This window comes from Telmatherina bonti (assembly GCF_933228915.1).
Source record: "Telmatherina bonti genome assembly, chromosome: 14".
Classification (NCBI taxonomy): Eukaryota; Metazoa; Chordata; class Actinopteri; order Atheriniformes; family Telmatherinidae; genus Telmatherina; species Telmatherina bonti.
This window is the reverse complement of record NC_136612.1, coordinates 16153615-16171544: the sequence shown is the minus strand read 5'-3', so window position 1 is coordinate 16171544 and position 17930 is coordinate 16153615. Positions and strand designations below refer to the sequence as shown.

General features: G+C 38.0%; 1 protein-coding gene across 2 annotated transcripts; it reads left to right on the top strand.

The window, feature by feature from the left end:
* Positions 1-3465: 3465 nt before the first annotated feature.
* plbd1a (phospholipase B domain containing 1a) lies at positions 3466-10795 on the top strand. Of its 2 annotated transcripts, none has more exons than XM_079252250.1 (11): positions 3466-3560; positions 4755-4977; positions 5114-5197; positions 5490-5631; positions 6519-6659; positions 8429-8573; positions 8844-9044; positions 9364-9504; positions 9574-9759; positions 9879-9985; positions 10067-10795. In XM_079252250.1, the coding sequence occupies exons 2-11, from the start codon at positions 4757-4759 to the stop codon at positions 10241-10243; spliced, it is 1545 nt and encodes a 514-aa protein (XP_079108376.1). In that variant the 5' UTR covers positions 3466-3560; positions 4755-4756; the 3' UTR covers positions 10244-10795. The 2 variants fall into 2 exon arrangements, with proteins under 2 accessions (XP_079108376.1, XP_079108375.1); XM_079252249.1 differs by lacking the exon at positions 3466-3560 and adding an exon at positions 4202-4333.
* The last annotated feature ends 7135 nt before the right edge of the window (positions 10796-17930 follow it).

Below are 17930 nucleotides of genomic sequence, written 5' to 3'. Positions count from 1 at the left end.
TAGCTTGCTTTTGGTGAGGATTTGAATGGGAATTAATCATAAATAATATTTTATAGAGGAGTTAACGCAATCATTTCATTTTTTTTTTTTTTGTCTCTTTCAGCATGTGGCCACTAGAGGGCAATGAAAACACAGATGGTAATAAAACAGTGACTTGTGTTTAAAAGGTCACATTTAAAGATATTTAAAGCATTGGTTTTATTCTTATTGATAAAGTTCAATTGGATATATCTATTGTGTTATTTATAAGTCACTAAATAGATCAGTAATACATAAGTAACCACAAGGATAGGGGGTTTAGCTTTTACATGGCGGAAGTGACCAAATAAAGCAGGAGCCTTAGAATATTTAGAAGTTAAGGTAGTTTGTTAGTAAATGGGTGATTCAGAAAGATATTTGTACTTTTTATTCAATATTTAAGTGTTATATGCATGCCGAAGCTGTGCCAGGTTTAGTAAAGGTTAATGTTCATAACCGTGTTTATTACGCCTGCCAGTAGCAACAGCTGAGAGCCATGTGGTAACCAACAAGATTATTCACGAGCTTCTTTTCCCCTATTGTCTTTATTTGTAACTGTTCCATTGCCACAGTAAATATAAAATACCCCATTTGGGCTTTCCTTAACATTTATTGATATATCTGGATTAAATTTAAGCTTGGTTTTATTTGCTGTTTGCCGCATAGCATGCTCTGCAGGTTACCAGCTGTTTCTGCTTTCCAGCAAGTGTCGGTAATAATCCATACATCACATACTAATAATTTCTTTTCTTCATTTCTAAATCAGAATTATATATCTTATATAAATGCGAATGAATATGTTGATGTTTACTTGTACGTAAAATATATGGATATATATTCAACGTAGTGTTTTGACTTTCACAACTTTCCAGGGACATGACTGACACTGTCCTGCAGTGTTCACAGACATGGACGATGAATTGGAGGAGGATAAACGGTAAGCAAAAATTTTGCAATTTTTCTTAAACATGGACCATTCAGTTATGCTTAATGGTTACGCGTTATGCCTATATTTGAGCCTCAAACAGTGATGCTTTTCTACAACTTAACCTTTCCAATAGTTGTTTTGTGATGTTATGTCCCAGAAAGGGGAGAGTTAAATGCTGTTAGTTCTTTACAGTGGGATCCCAACAGTACCTGGAACTGTGACTGAAAAAAGATACCAATAGTCTTATTGGTGGTGGAGCACAGCCTCTATTTTGTCCAGGTGAGTACTGAAAAATTGATTGTAATGGTGTTTTTTAATAACATGCTTAAAGTTCAATGAATAGAGTATATCCTATATTGTATATGTCATTACTAGGAGTGAATACAAAGCAGCAAAAGTCTGTTTTATTGATTTTGTTAACTTTATATGTTCATAAATGTATTTCCACAACACTAAAATAGTGAACATTGTAGTACTTTGCAAAAATAAAAATAAAATTAAAACAAATAACCTTGAAAATACATAAATCTCACACAAGTGTTCTTGTCAAACAGGTCTTTGATAAAACTCCAGCCACTCTGGATGGGACACTGGCTGCCGGTGATGAGATCACAGGTGTGAACTGGAAACCAATAAAAGGAAAAACAAAGGTGGAGGTGGCCAAGATGATTCAAGCTGTCCAGGTGTTCAGGTTTTGTTAATGGAAAAGCTCTGAGCAAAATGTTAGATTGGCTCTTATAGAGGCGGTCACATCAAAGATGCAAATCAGGTTGATTTTATCATTAGTACCTCAGTTCCCATAGAAACACGCACCCACTGTCCATACCTCGTTCTTATGCAAGGTAAATTGGGAGCATATCAGTAAATCAAAATTTTATTTATATCGCGCTTTTCATAGAAAAGAAGAGCACAAAGTTCTTTTTTTAAAAAAAAAGAATAACAACATATAAACAACAAAACAAAATTAAAGGCAAGCCTTCACGTCTCCAAGCATTGCTCAACCATGTTAAGACAAAAACACACATCTAATCATCATTTCTCACACTCTCAGTCAGGTGAAGCACAGAAATGCCCCTCCCCCCCACCAACCCGACCACTAATCCCCTACACTACAGACAAACTATGGAATATGCCAACTTCACAGTTAGCAACAAAAACACAATCCAGGTTTCAGCCCAGAATCACTCTTTGATCAAACTGTAAGCAGGGAGAGTTTCACCTGCTGAGTAGAACATAACATACTGGTTTGGATAGGTGATGGTGCATGTGGTGTTTTGTCTGGTTTTGTGTAGTTAATTTAAACATCTAAGTAATGGTCTTTATTTTTTTTTAAATTCTTCTTAGGCAGTTGTTTGAAAATCCTGCTTATCTTTTAGTTTTGTGTCCTCAGGCATTAATCCACTACAACAAACTCCAGGCTGACCCAAAGCAAGGGAAGTCTCTGGCTATAGGTACCTTCTAGCTGTCACATGTCCACATTTACTTGCTACTAACATGAATCTGTTGTTGTTTTCTAGAACTTTTTGTGAATCATGTGTTTAGCTGTCACAGACTGCATTCATCATCATCATCATCATCATCATCATCATCATTCATTTAAGTGCTGCTTTGAGAATTGCAACATATATTTTGTGGGTTTCAGTGCTGAAAAAAGTCAAAAATTGTCTGGTGGAGAATATGAGTTCAGGCACTGCAGACCATATGACCATTTTAAACCGGTCTAAAAACCTCCAGATGCTTGCTGTTTTGTGTTGCAGCAAGGTGTTCAATAAACGCCATCTGACTATGCAGTAGTCATAGGTACTGTAGCTCTCAGATTAAAACATAGCTCTCAGATGCATTTGCTAACTTTTACATTGGATGGTGCAGTCACGCCTACAAGGCAGGACCCAGATTGCTTTTGTTTTACAGTGGCTGCCTTGCATAAGCAGCAATTCTTTCAGGGAAATTCACTGTTTTAAATAAAAAATGAGTGTGAAAAAATGGGGAAAAAACAAATTGGTGGGGGTATGGGCAGGTGCTATGCAGTCTATGGTTATACCAGACTAGTTTTATTCATTTTTGGCTTTATACACAAGAGTGGCCATAGTTGCCAATATTTATTTACTGTCAGAGAAATTATTTCAATACAAACAACAGGAACTAAACAAGCACAGATGAAACTGAAAAGTATACCTCCAACTTTAGAGAAGAAAGTGTAAGTACTTCCTGTTTTCTAAAGTAATAAAATGTGTGTTTAAAACACATAGGGTCAGAGCACAGACTGAGTTTAAACAAGACATTATGCACTTACTGTCAACTAAAAAAAAAAAAAAATACTATAAATGCAAAGCCTTTGTGGTATTAAAGGTGGAGTATGTAAGATTTTCAATATTTTCTAAATAAATTAACTAATAAAACAACTATAATAATATAATTCGTTGATTTATTTTGAAAATATTGAAACTCTTACATACTCCACCTTTAAGTAACCTATTTATTTTTGTGAAGGAAGTGACGTTTGGTGTAAGATAACCTCTTAAAATAGATTATTTACTATTGAAATGTAGACTAATGGTATTAAATACCTGAAACTTCAGCGTTCCCCTTCTACTTTACAGTCACTTTGCCACAGGTAGTGTAACTAACATCACAGGTTTTCTGCATGGTGAAAAATAGTCTGATTATGACGCAGACTTGTACACCATCAGAAACTGAAATTAAAACGTGTGTAATGGTACATTTGTGCAAGATATAAAAGCGCTAATGTTAGGTCTTGTAAAGAGGGATGCTTTCCTTCTACTGCTCTCTGTCGAACTACAGTGTCTACAACTATAACATGTGCAATAATATGTCCTTAGGAATTTTGATCTGGGGTTAAACAAAAAAAGAAATAAATACAGAAGCAGTGACAGGGGCGGCCTGGGCATTCCTTATATAAAGAGGTCAATGAGAATGGATAATAGTTGTTAAGCCCCAGTGGCCTAATGGATAAGGCACTGGCCTCCTAAGCCAGGGATTGTGGGTTCGAGTCCCATCTGGGGTGGAATTTTTTTTCCTCTGTTTTATTTTCTCTCGCTGAAAACAATGTTATAAGCCCTATCCACCGCTTTTGGATGTATTAGACTTGATAAAACTACTCAGGAAAACGTGCATGTAGTGTTTCCTATTTTCCGGATAGCCAATCAGGAAACGCTCCGTTCCCGTGACTCTCGGGCAGCGTCGGACTTTCCCTCCGTCACATAACATTTATCTTCCTCTTCGCTTCCACTTCTTGAATAGTTAGTCCAGTTGTTCTTGCTGCTTCAGTCTCAGTTTTTCATTTTAGTCTCAAAAACGTGATCTTAACAATGAGGCTGAGTGTGTTATTGTTCCTCCATGTGGTTGCGACCTTCGCCTCAGGTCAAAGTAAGTAGAATGAGTGTGTTAGTAATCTCTGTTGGTTGTGTAAGGATCTAATTGCTTTATTTCTCAGGATTTTAAGTAACAGCGTATATTGCTAAGTTGCATGAGGAATCTCATGAATGTTTTTCTTCAAATCAGAGTCAGATGTGATTTGAAATACGAGATTTACGCAGAGCAATACCCAGTCATGTTTAAGTTTCATTTTTTATATTACACATCTGTAATTACAAAGGTTTACACATAAATACGTAAAAACTTATTTTATTTGAAAAATAAAATACAAAACCTGCTGTCAAAGGTAACATTCAACATTTTTGTTAGGGACACCATTAGAAAGTCTCAAAACTTGAGGTAACTTGTTTGCTGTTTTCCAGCATTCCTCATAGACATTGTCTTTATGTCTTCATTATACTTTTCTTCTTAGAGATGACAGCAGCCACTGTCTACTGGGACCCAGATCATAAGCTTGTCCACCTGAAAGAAGGTGTGCTGGAGACTGAGGGTGATGCATATGGGTACCTGAATGACACCCTGATCAGTACAGGCTGGAGTGTCCTGGAGATCCGTGCAGGATACGGAAAGACCCCTGAAACCGACGAGGTCACCTTCTTCCTAGCTGGATATCTTGAAGGTTACCTTACTGCCCAGTAAGTGTCACAACATGCTTGCAGTCTTTTTCTGTCTTTATGTGAAGAGCTGTATTACCCCTGAAACATGATATTTATAATAAACTTTGATCTAGGACACTAAATCCTATACTTTGCTCTTACTCTTTTCCCTGAGGCAGATGATGGATCACTACACCAACATGTATCCAGCGCTGATCCGCAACCCAAAGGTTCTCGGCCCACTTAAGACTTTCATAGCGTAAGTGCATTTTTTTTTAGAAATAAAAATGACAAAATCCAGTTCTCAGTTTGAGATGTGACTCTCTGTCATCGTCTTTCATATCCTCTTCTCATAATAATTTGGCATTTAGCTTCTCATGAACACACCACAAGTTCTTCATGACTCTGACTATAGGCCTGCGGATTGTATATCTTTATACGCACCAACCCTCCTCTGTTTTTGAGTTTTGTTTTAGTGCCTAGTCCAGGTTTCCCATAAAAGACAATGAATAAACATGATTTTTTTTTTTTTTTTTTTTTTACATTTGTAGGAAGCAGGACTCGTGGGTCAGAGAACAAGTGAAACTAAACAAAACTTCTGATCCACTGTGGAAGCATATGGGCTTCATCACATCCCAGATGGATGGACTGCAGGCAGGAGTGGCCCATTGGGCCAAGGAGCACGGAAAGAAGGTAAAACAGTTTCACGCTACACAATGAACAACGACATAATATTCATAAAGCACTAGTAAAACATTTTGTGCATGGTTGAAGGATAACTTTAGATTATAAAGTCCATTTGTTTATTGAGTCTTTGTAAAGGAAAGATCTTTATGAAACACTCTTCCCCTGACCTGTCTTGACTATTTATAAAGCGTTTTACTGAGTTCTTATTCAGAAAGAAGAAGCTTCACTACTACTACTAAACCTTTTTAAAGAGTGTTTTTCTTTTGCAGAACTGTGATGTAGAGCACTTAAATGTTTACTTTGGAATACATCATTATCAGCTACAATAAATAAATAGTATCATTAAAGGTGGAGTATGTAAGATTTTCAATATTTTCAAAATAAATTAACTAATAAAATAACTACAATCATAATTAGATAGTTTTTTTTAACATGTAGGTTCAGGTCTGTCCATATTTGATGCGTTATTAAATTACAAGTTTAATTGATGACAAATGACAAAAAGCACTTTTTGTTTACTGGTAGGCAAACGTTGTAGAAGAGTCTTTGTCATTAATTAAACTTGTAATTTAATAACACATCAAATATGACAGACTGGAACCTACATGTTTAAAAAACTATCTAATTATGATTGTAGTTATTTTTTTTTAGTTAATTTATTTTTGAAAATATTGGAAATCTTACATACTCCACCTTTAAGACCAAATTTCACTACACTACAACCTCCTTATGCATTAGTTCACACTTCAGCTGACGTCAGCTCACATGAAAAGAATATTCAAGTATTCCTTTCTCAGTTTGCTAACATTTGGTGGTTGTGTATCTATTCAGGCAACTGCAGGCGACTACGTCTGATTTTCTCACCAGCTGTTTATCTGCTGTCCTTCCCGCAGCCGCTGTCGCTTTTTGCCATCCAGTTCCTAAATGCAGTGGGAGACCTACTGGATCTGATCCCAGCTCTGGTCCCAGACTCCAGCCCTCCACTGCGAGACTTCAAACTTCCAGGGATGGGGCACTGCTCTGCACTCATCAAGGTAAAAACTCAAAACATGTCTGAATCAGGCATGTTTTGAAATTAGCGATGCACCACTACCCCCCAGGCCTTATCAAATGATTTTCTTACACATATTTTGCCTTTAGTTTATCATCTGTCATGTCTTTCTTGTGTTATTCTAACATCAACTGTGCTTTTTCTGCAGCACTTGTGATCATTTGCTAAATTTTACTAGATATTGATAGTGTAACACCAGTAATCCATAAATATAACACTTTATAAAATGTTGACGCCGGTTATAATCTCCACATACTTTTTCTAAGATTTTTCTAAGATGTTTAGATACAACACTAATCAATGAAATATAAGATGCACAGTAAACCATTTTCATCCTCAACCAGCTCTTCTATCATTTCATTCATATATCGATACCTGGTGCATCTTTGGAGGTTTTTCAGACATTTTCCGCCTCTGAAATTTAAAGAGCAACTGGGATATTAGAAACTTTAGTGACTTGTGTTATAAAGATAAAGAAAGATTGTTTCTAATGTCAGTATGCATGATAAAGAACATTTCAATTTAATGTCTTAGTAGTAGAGTTTCAAACACAGTAAAAAGCTAAACTCAGCTGTGATGTAGGATTAATGCCAGCACTGGAGCCAGACTTAAACATCCCAATGAGGTAAATGAACAAAACAAATTGATAAACATTTAACCCTTTACCAAGACTGTGATGAATCATTTTAAGAATTTGTGAAAATAAACGTACCCAAGTCAACCTCCATCAGCTGTATTGCGGCTTCCTTTCCCTTAAGCCGCTGAGAGCTGTTGGGTCCTGTAATATTCAGGACACGCTTCGTCCTTAGGCCTACAGAGACGCTGGATTCAGGATGCATTTACGATATTTATTGCACACAGATCAGCGTTGCTTGGCATGTACAGATAGCGTGGATACTGATGATGAATTGACAGAAAAATAACCGGAATAATATTGGAGACAAAACACAAAAGGCTAAAGCGAAATTCAAAAAGAGTAAACCGAAAAACATCAACAAAATATTACGACTACCCAGCTGCCTCTCCAAAACTTTTAAAAGCTTTGCGCCACACACAGGCACTCCGATCTGATGGCACCAACACACACACACATACACACACACACACACACACACACACACAGTGCTCCCAAAAATACATGTCTTCTATAATGTAATGTGAAAAGTAAGCGCTTGTTATCCAATTACTGTTTCATAATTTTATCGTTCCATAATTTGTACGGTATTATTAAATGTTATATCAGCTATTTGTTTAAAAAAAAAAAACAGATTTTTATTATGTCATCAAAGAAAACAAAAAAAAACAAATGCAAAGAAAGATTTTCTTCTGCTTGTTTTCTTAAAGAGCACTAAGAGTTTAATTAGAAATGCTGATAACAGAAACCTGAACGCCTGCTGCTGCCATGACTGCGAAGCTGGCTATAACTGCAGCCCATTTGCTTCACCAGTTTCCTGGCGTGACACTGGTCCCAGAATCAAATGTAGCTGCTAGCGGTGGCTCTGAGGCATCTGTGTGCATGTAAGAGGAAACCACTGTTAGCTCTGTGTTTTACATGCAGTCTGAAGCTCCATCCACTCTCTTTATTCAGCTGTTTAAAATGAGCATCTCGCTTCCTGCCACAGATGCAGCAGGGAAGTTCTGTCTCTTCACCTGCATTGAAGGCACTCAGACAGAAAAAGCTGACAGGAAACCTTGGCTCTCTCTGTTGAATCCTGAACTCAAGCGCAGCTCACCGTTTCCTGCTCTTTGCAGATGCTGCCAGGCTACGAAAACCTCCTGTTTGCCCATTCTAGCTGGTACACATACGCCGCCACGATGCGCATCTACAAGCACTGGGATTTTCACATCTCCGAGCCCCACACCGCCACTGGGAGACTGTCATTCAGCAGCTATCCCGGTATGTGAGCCAGAGCAATTTGCTCTCCTCGAGATTGCTGAGATAAAAAATTTCAGCGGTGCCGTGCACACGCGTGATCACACTTACTCCAAACAAACAAAAAGTGATAACAGTCAGGAGTCAATTACGTCCAAAGAGACAACGCAGGTCAGCTGATTCACACTCCCCATCACATGATTTTCTGCTCGTCCGCCTGAAGAATCTCTGCTTGTCTCTCCCGCTGCTGTCAGTCAATAAAGCTCATGTCTGGACTCTGAATTGTGTCTACAGGTTTTCTGGTATCTTTGGATGACTTTTACCTCTTGGGCAGCGGTCTGATGATGACCCAGACTACCAACAATGTCTTCAACTCCTCCCTGTTTGACACGATCAGCCCGAGCAGCCTTCTGGCATGGCAGAGAGTCAGACTGGCTCACAGCTTGGCTCACACAGGAGAGGAATGGGCCAAAACCTTCTCCATGTACAACTCTGGTTAGTTGAGCACATTTATAAGGCAACATGCTCACATATTTATGACATGTATGCATTTTTCCGTGATGTTTTCACTATTCTTTACAATATGGAGCTTAAATCATTCTAACAGTATTTTTCATGCAGCTGGAAGAGTTGCTTTGCTTCATTTGCTGAAGTTCGTTCATCGTCTTTAAAGGATTTTTTTCTTTTCATTGCATTAGTTCTTAGAGATTAACAGAATCATTCAGATTGATTTTTTTCATAGCAGTATATTGAGGCCCTTTTCTCCTCTTTTTTCACTGCTCCATGAACCGTCACCAACCTTCCACTCATAAAGGCACCTACAACAACCAGTACATGGTGTTGGACAGGAGCAAAGTGAAGCTGGGCCAGAGCGTTGATGACGGCGCTCTGACCGTGGTGGAGCAGATCCCCGGCTTGGTGGAATATTCTGACCAGACCCAGGCTCTGCGCAGAGGTACTAGATCAGTTTTTTTCAACTACTTTTCCACAGTATTTAGTGTTTTTATCTCTGTTTATCTTACAGGTTACTGGCCGTCCTACAACATTCCCTTCCACCAGCAGATCTACACACTTAGTGGTTATCCAGAAATGTGGAAGGAATATGGCGAGGACTTCTCCTACGATCTCTGTCCAAGAGCCAAGATCTTCCGCCGTGACCAGGCTCATGTCAAAGACCTGGAGTCCTTGAAGTACATCATGAGATTTAATGGTGCGTCGCCTGCGTGATTGTGGATGTTTAGTTTTACGATGTGCTTTCAAATAACAGTCAGACGGTGGTTTAAAACTTCAGTCATTAACCCAAAAGTCTTTGTTTTCTATTGTTTTCAGACTACAAGAAGGATCCGTACTCCAAAGGTGACCCATGCAAGACCATCTGTTGCCGTAATGACCTGAGGGCCGTAAAGCCTTCACCGGGCGGTTGCTATGACACTAAGGTATTCTCCCGCTATGATCTGTTTTAGAAGAATTGTATCCATTGGTTTTCAGCTCAGCTCAGCTTTTCATTCTCTGCCCAGGTGACAGATTTCCACATGGCGGGGGACTTTATTGCGGAAGCAGTGAACGGGCCAACGACGCAGGATGGACTCCCGCCATTCTTCTGGGATAAATATGGCAGCATCTCCCACCAGGGCTTGCCACGGTACTACAACTTCAGCTTTGTCAGGATGCAGCCTCTCCTCTTTGAACCATGAGGCGTGCGTGTGTGTGTGTTTATGTTGCCGTGGATGTGTGTGTGAGAAATGAAGAGAGGCTTTCTGTTTGACGATTTCAGAGTAGTAAATGTCCAGACTCAGGTACAATCTGACGTTTAGCTTGGGTACTTTTTATGTCGAGTTTCCTTCTGCTTTTTTATTGAAACAAATAGTTTTAAATCAGTGTAACCAACATCTCACTCAGGGTCTGCAGCCATTGGTGCATTGAACAATGACAGTGATTATTATAATTTGCCAAATCAATGCAGTTAATCAACATAAATGGTTTTATGATCTCATGTTTTACTTTGTTTTTTAAAGCTGGAATGTCCTCCTACATGCAACATTATTAGAATCATATCTGTAAAAGTGCAATGTCTCACTCAGGATCCTCTCTAGTGATCTGTTTGCATTTATTTCCTGAACTATGAGAAATTAAAATATCTGGGGTTTATGCTTTTTTATCACAAGCCTGGTGGTTCCTTTGAGAGTGTTCACATGAATCGTGCCATCATCTTATGTGTCTGCTGTTTATTAAAGTTTGAACTTTGTCCCAACTCAGTCCTGATTTGATTTCCAGTCACTGAGCTGTCCTTTTCCTACTTTGCTTCTACCACCAGTATGTTATGTTGCTTTTTATGCACAAATACTTCAAATGCAGTCATGCTCCGAAGCTGTCCTTTATCAACAGAATGATGAAACATTTGCAAAAAACTTGATGAGTTGTGTTTTTTATCAGGAACTCACTCACTCTCCATTAATTTTCACAAGTCAGCTGACTATTCAGAGCAGACTGGACCATTAGAGATGCCATAGACTTTTCTATGAATGCTGCCAGAGAATGTGGACCTTTTCTGACTTCTTGGTAGTTTGTTGTTACTCCACAACACCATCTGTTGTGATGTTTGTCTTTCTGTCAACTGGTTTCTGCCTACTTGCCAGTCTAGTTGTTTATGGTTCTCCAAGCAAAAACTAGTTAACAAACAATGAAATAAATAAAAGATGCATGCATCAAGAGGATCTGAAGTTGACAAAATGTCTTAGTTTCTGGAGTGTTAAGTATTTTTAACTTTAAAACTGTGAAAGTATTTGCAACACAGAAATGGGCCCTAAAGGATTCATCTCCACCGTCACAGAAGTCCTGTTGGTTTATACCCTCAATTCAATTCAGTTCAATTCAACTTTATTTATATAGCATCAAATCACAGCAATGCCATCTCAAGACGCTTTATAGACAGGAAAAAATAAAAACATAATGAAAGCCAATTCATAATAGCCTATATAAGGAAACCAACAGATTGAGTTGGAAGCTCCAACTCAATCTCCCATCCTGAGCAAGCACACTGGCGACAGTGGGAAGGAAAAAACTCCCTTTTAACAGGAAGGAAACCTCCGGCAGAACCCGGCTCAAGGACAGGCAGCCATCTGCCTCTGTATTCTTCTGTTCAGACAGCCTTTCCACTTCTGGTTTTTGAGAAGATAATGCGGATGTTACATTCCTGCTGGTCTTTCTTCCAACAAATAAAACACTTTATCCAGTCTAACATCTCAGCCTTGTGGCAAATTCCAGACACTTGCATTCCAGAAAGATACAAAGCAAGATTCAGCCATCAACTACAGGTGAGATGTACTTTGAAGCAGTGACTAAACAAAATGTTTTATTACAAACAAGAATTGAGCAGTAAATTGTTTCAACCACAAAAATATGTTTAGAAAGGCCTTCAGAACTTATAACATGTTAGAAACTGTAAGAAAATGCAGCTTTCCTGCTAATGTTTGTTTGTGTAACAGGTTGTGAAGTCTGTCTGTAACGTCTTTGTCATTTGACATACTGGTTGATAGTGACTGGCGGATCTTGTTTGTCCGTATATTTGTAGCGGGACAAGCCTCTTCACGCCGTGCCCCGCATAATCAAAGACACTGAGAAAGATTTACTGCAGATATTCTTGAATAAAATGGACTCTTATCTTGTCCTAAGCTATTTTTCCTTGATCTTATTAGAGAAACATCACAATTAATCTCATCTCATAATTAAAATGAAAAACAGTTTGTACAAATGGATACATATGACCAGGTTATAAAGGAAGCATTGGAGCTGTTTTCCTTCATATGTGCAGACTTGGAACAGCTATTTTAACCATCTCAGTGAAAAAGGTTTCCAAGCAAAATAGGGCAAAATAAGGAGGAAGAAAAAGTGAGGAGAAAGAAATCAGTTTATTCAGTTTCATTTCTAGCAAGGTGTGAGGAGGAATGCTTCCCTGACCTATAGAAGAGTGTATTAATTTTCACACCCGCAAGTGCCACTTGGTCACATATAATGAGATCAAGTGACGCTTGCTTTCGCTTGGTGAACTGTTGAACTGTGTCACTTCAGAAACTGGCAGCACCAGCTCATTTTTAAGGTATGTAAAGCAACATTAGGCCTGAATAGATATACTCTCACTGTTTTCTCAGTTTAGTTTAGCTATTCATTTTCATGAAAACTTTTGGGGTGTCTCATAATATCCTCATAAAATTCTATAGCTAATAAAAATTCTAATAAAAATCCCAATTTAACAAAATAGGAAAAATGTCTAGACTGTGAGTGTGTATTTCTAACATATCAAAATGAAAAGTAAACTAATCTAAAAGGAGCTTATGGTTGGGGATGCTTTGTTTGTGAAGCTGCAACATGCTGTGTCTCTGTGCCTCTGCCCCATGGGAGACATGTAGTGATTCACTCTTTCCTATTAAATGGAGGAACTGAAACTTCTGTTAGACCTGCTACTTTAATTTCACAAACCCTCCTCTCACGTCCCTCTTCAGAGTCTTCTTTTGTGTTTATTGTTACAAACACAAGTTCACTGGACGGTGAACACAACAAAACATGTCAGCATTACCCGTTGCTCCAGCCAAGAACACGACAAATTGTCTTGAGAATCAGATTTATGACAATCTGCTTCGCAGATGTTTCAATACGACACAGCCAAGCCGTAAGGTTCGTCCAAAAACAGGTGAGCTTCACAAAACCTCTATTTCTTTACATAAAATGTTCTTTTATCAGACTATTCAACAGAAAATGGCTCTTTGAGAGCTTTGTGTTGGTGTCAAAGCAATGCTGCACAGGGATTGCAGAGCTTCTTTTATGAAATAATTACCTTTTGTTCATCTCAAATCTCTGACAAACTTAGTTTTAGTTGGTTTAAAGTATGTCCCTTTTCTTTTTAGAAACTTAAAAGTGGTAAAGTTTGTGCTTGTTTCTTTTCTTTTTCCTTGTTGATGTAATGGATATTTCTGTTCTTTCAGAGCCAGTCCCAAATACTCAAAACGAGCTCATAGCAAAGACTATGGCTACCAAGGCCAGCTCTGCGACGGCGCTGAGTTCAGCTCTGTGGGTTTGCCTGATCCTGGCCATCATGTGGTCCCTCTTGCTTCTGGTTCTCTGGTGTGGGATATTCAGATGGCTGACAAGAGGCAGCAGCAGCTCTGGTAAGAGATGATTTAGCTGTTGGTTCATGTGAAGTTAAATGAAGACGTGTTTGTGGTTTAAATACAGTTTTGAAGATCATTAATTCTGTCTGTATAGAGATAGTTGCTGAATTAACATGTAGAATCTCAGATCCTTAAATTCTTAAAACAAAGCTATCCTTTTAATTGCCAGGAACAAACATAATGCATGGTCACTCAGTTTTTTTGTTTAACTTGCCAGGTGTGTAGTCATTTTCACTGTCACTCTTGGTTCCTATCTGGACCAGAAGTGTCATCCACTGCTCAAGAGCAATTTTGTTTGAAGAAACTTCAGTGGTTTCTTTCTAGAAGTTGGCAGTCGCTCTTACCCCGAACACTTATATTAATGACTCCCAGATCAAAAAGAGTAAAACGGCACAATCCATTTCCTATTGGAACCTGAGCATCCAGTTGACCAAGTCCACCCCACACCTGGACAAACATTTTCTTTCTTAGACCATTTTCTGTGTGTCTTGAGGTCCAATCCCTTTGCCATCAGGGAATCCAGGAGGTTGACATTTGTAAAGAACCTGTTAAAGAGCTGGTGGGTTCCCCTTCGGGTTAGGGTTGGCCAGTCACATGAAAAGAAGCTTGTTCTCCATTGCCCGGGTTTTCTGTAGCTTTGAAAGTCGTCTTGGCTTGTTAGACCACAAAATCCAATTCCAGAGCAGTAAGTTGTAGTCAAGACAGACACCTGATTGATTGATTGATTTATTTATTAAACATTATAAATACAACCCAGCTAAAAAAAACAACTAATTTTTGGCCAACCATATCCAGTCTTAAAAACAGTTCTGTATAGTTAAAAAATACAGAATAAAAAGGAGGAAATTAATAAAAACATGAACTGTAAAGGACATTTCCTAAACACCTAAATATTTTGGTAAGATATTTATATACTGTATTAATTTAGTGTATAATATGTTTATTATTATAAATAAAGATTCATGTACATATAAAAGCATTTCAAGACAGAATAAGCTTTTCTAAAATTAGGCATTTAAATTTCCTCTTCCCATAAAATCCTGGATTTTTGTCCGTGGAGAGAAAGATGAAACTCCACCCCTACAAATGTGCTGTTAGTTAAAAGTCATACATGTCCTCTGTAGGTATTACATAAAGTTTATTTAGCTGTATACAAGACGTGGTTGATATTCAGATTTACAAATTTCCTTTACTGAGGACAAATATGAACCATGAACAGTCAGGGAGATATTAAATAGTGCATTTAACTGAGATAACATTATTTTTAAAAGATTTTACCCAGCAAAGGGGACCTGACTCACAGAGCGGATATCTGAAAGTCGTGCGGGGAAAATGTGGTCGGGGGGCAAGCAGGTGATGAAGTGTGAGGTTCATCACAGCAGAAACTCCAGTTTCTGTTCTCTTCTTCTCATACGTCCCATGGGTCGGCACCACTCTCTCACCAGCTATTCTAGTTTCAGCACACATCCGTTGGTTGGGCAAGATAAATTAGGTCTCCTCGCAGGCTTAAAAAACACATAAACTAACTCTTTCATACCAAAGTATTTCAGAAAGTGGACTGGTAGACAAAGACAGAGCTGGAAACTGTGAAGTTATAGATGTTTGCATAAGATTCCAGGGTGGAAAACAAATCTCTTCTGACATAGGACAGCAGCAGCTGCTGTGAGTGTCCCTGAGGGCTGAAATTGGACGTAAATATTCTGTTCTGCTTCATGTAATTTACTAAGGTCATAATATAAATCTTTTAAAATGCTCTCCATTAATCTGTTTTAACACAAATGTATAAAATAAGTGTAAAAAATGCAAAGAATGAAATATAAAGAGGAGATTGGAAAGGAATGGGGCAGAGGAGACTAAGTTTCTATTCATAACTCAACCAGTAATTTAGAAAACGTCATTAGTCCATTTAGTGGTAGAGAAACACACCATTGTTCCAATGATTTAGATGTGACTGGTAGAGTTTTGACTTTTAGGTCAGTCAGGAAAAATCTTAAAAAACATCCTTTTTTTTTTAGTTCTTTCAAAAATACATAAACTGCTTTCATATTTAGAAGATTAGTTAGAAAATATGGGATTATATTGTTTTGTTTTTTTAAAGAAACAAATGAAGCAAAATCAACAATAAAACCATCAGTGGCAGAACGTCTACATATAAAAGCTCTTTTATTCTGTGTAAGTTCTTGTGTATTTATTCGATCAGTTAGATCGTTGCATTCAGTGTGAATATTAATTGTCTGTTATTTGTGTTGCAGAGGAGGCAGTGCCAGAGCTCAAGCCTCTTCAGAAAACAGAGCCCCCTGTTCAATACCACCCACCACCCTCAGACAGACACGGCCAGACAGCGACGTTTCAGAGAGCAGTGGACTTTCCTTCAGCCTGTCCTCAGTTCCACTTGGGGACCCAAATTTGCTCAAAGTGGGAGGACCAGTTTGTTGGTTGCAGGGGCCCTGCAAGGTACAGCAGGAGAGAGGGAGGTGGTCTGCCAGCATGCAGCACCGTGACAAACCACAGAATCCCCCTTCCTGCTACAGAGCTGGGTGGCACTGTACTGGTTACAACTAAAACTGTGTAGGACAATGTGTGTGCTCCTTGTGTTTCTGTATCTGTAAAGCCCCCAAAGTATAAAGGAGTTTATACTTGTGGGGTCCAAAAGGTTTATTGGGGTCCTACATGTTTAAAGGAATTTTTGAGTGTCATAACCTGACATTATGATTTATGTTCATGATGTACCACAAACTTTCATCAGAATACTTGGTTTAAGGTTTGGATTAAGATGTTCTCTTTAGTACCGACCTTTTTGTTCCTCTGTGGAAGCTTTGAACACTGTGTTGTGATTAGTTTTTCTCTTATCTACCATGTTTTTATGGTTGTCTTCAGCTACTTTGTATCTTTGCATTGTTTGTACATGGCATATTGTTGCATCCGGATACCCCTGCAGGCTGTATATTGTGTTTGTGTGTCATTTCTTTTTTTTTTTTTTTTTTTTTAACAAACTATTGTAAAAGACTAAACATAAAAAGGATTTTCCCCTTGTGCCATAGGTTCAACAATATTTAATAAAACACAAAACAAAAGTCAAGAAAATTTCCTGAAAACAATTTATCACTGGATTTACAGTCACTAGCTAATCATACACAGACAAAACTGAAACATGAATAAAACAGCCCTCCTACAGAGTACCGCAAATGTTGAAGAACAAAGAGTTTCCTATTTTGTCAACTCTAAGTGAGCTACATCAGTTTGCAGGTGAAAGTAGTTCCTATGTTTTTACAGCTAAAGTGTATTTACATGGTAAACAATTTCTTACATGACAACACCTAAACATAAACAAAAGTACAGAAGAGTGAAGATTCAGTACCTTCACTCTCATCAGAAATATAACCAAGCAGCTTGTGTTGGGAGTTTCAGATAGCGCTTGCACACAGATGTAGGTAGAACTTTAACCACGTGCCAGTTCATCTCTTTTAGGCAGGAATAAGCTCAAGCTGCCTTGAACTGCACGCATATTATTTTGGGAGAGAAATGTGTCTGTGAAACTTAAAAGCGAATCTATGCAAAACAGTTTCGGTTTGAGGAGTTTAGAAATGTCTCGATTGAGAACTCCGTGTCTAAATAAATGTTTTAATTAATAATAATAACAAAAGAAAACTTTTCTAAAGTTAGTTTCATTGTGAAACAATTTTCTACAGAAAATTTAATGGGGGGGGGTTAAAATTGATGTTTTAAAACTGGATCAGCGTATTTTTTTCAGCCTCAGCTGATCAGTAGGAGGATATTTTAACCACCCACAGTGCATGTAATGGCATGTTACGCAGACTCTCAACATCTGACAAAAATATGTTTCCTTAACCCTTTAAGGTCCTGGTCTATCATTTGTTAGGGTTATATTTGCAGTGACTTTGAAAAATTTCTTTTAAAAATCTGGAAATAAGTCTCTTTGAGGCATCTCTAACGTGTGGTTTGGGTAAGTGTGTGTTATAAGACTATTGTTTCTGATTTCAATCATTTCACTGTTGTTACATTATTATTAACTTGTTATTTTTAGCATCTCAACCATTTGCTAAAAAAAAAAAAAAAAAAAAAAAAAAATCTTTGTTCTTGTCCAAAACCAACAGAAAACATTTTCTCTGGCATTTTTGTTAGTGTGAAAGTTAAAGGCTTATGCTGCTGTGATTTTTCTTTCTTTTATTTTAAGTTTCTGTCATTTAACAAGGTC

Bases quoted from the DNA above. Each gene is read 5' to 3' on its own strand.
- plbd1a (XM_079252249.1), top strand. From the start codon at position 4,276: ATGAGGCTGAGTGTGTTATTGTTCCTCCATGTGGTTGCGACCTTCGCC. The intron at 5,198-5,489 runs GTAAGTGCATTT...TTACATTTGTAG, and splicing joins CCACTTAAGACTTTCATAGC to GAAGCAGGACTCGTGGGTCA. The intron at 5,632-6,518 runs GTAAAACAGTTT...TCCTTCCCGCAG, and splicing joins CCAAGGAGCACGGAAAGAAG to CCGCTGTCGCTTTTTGCCAT.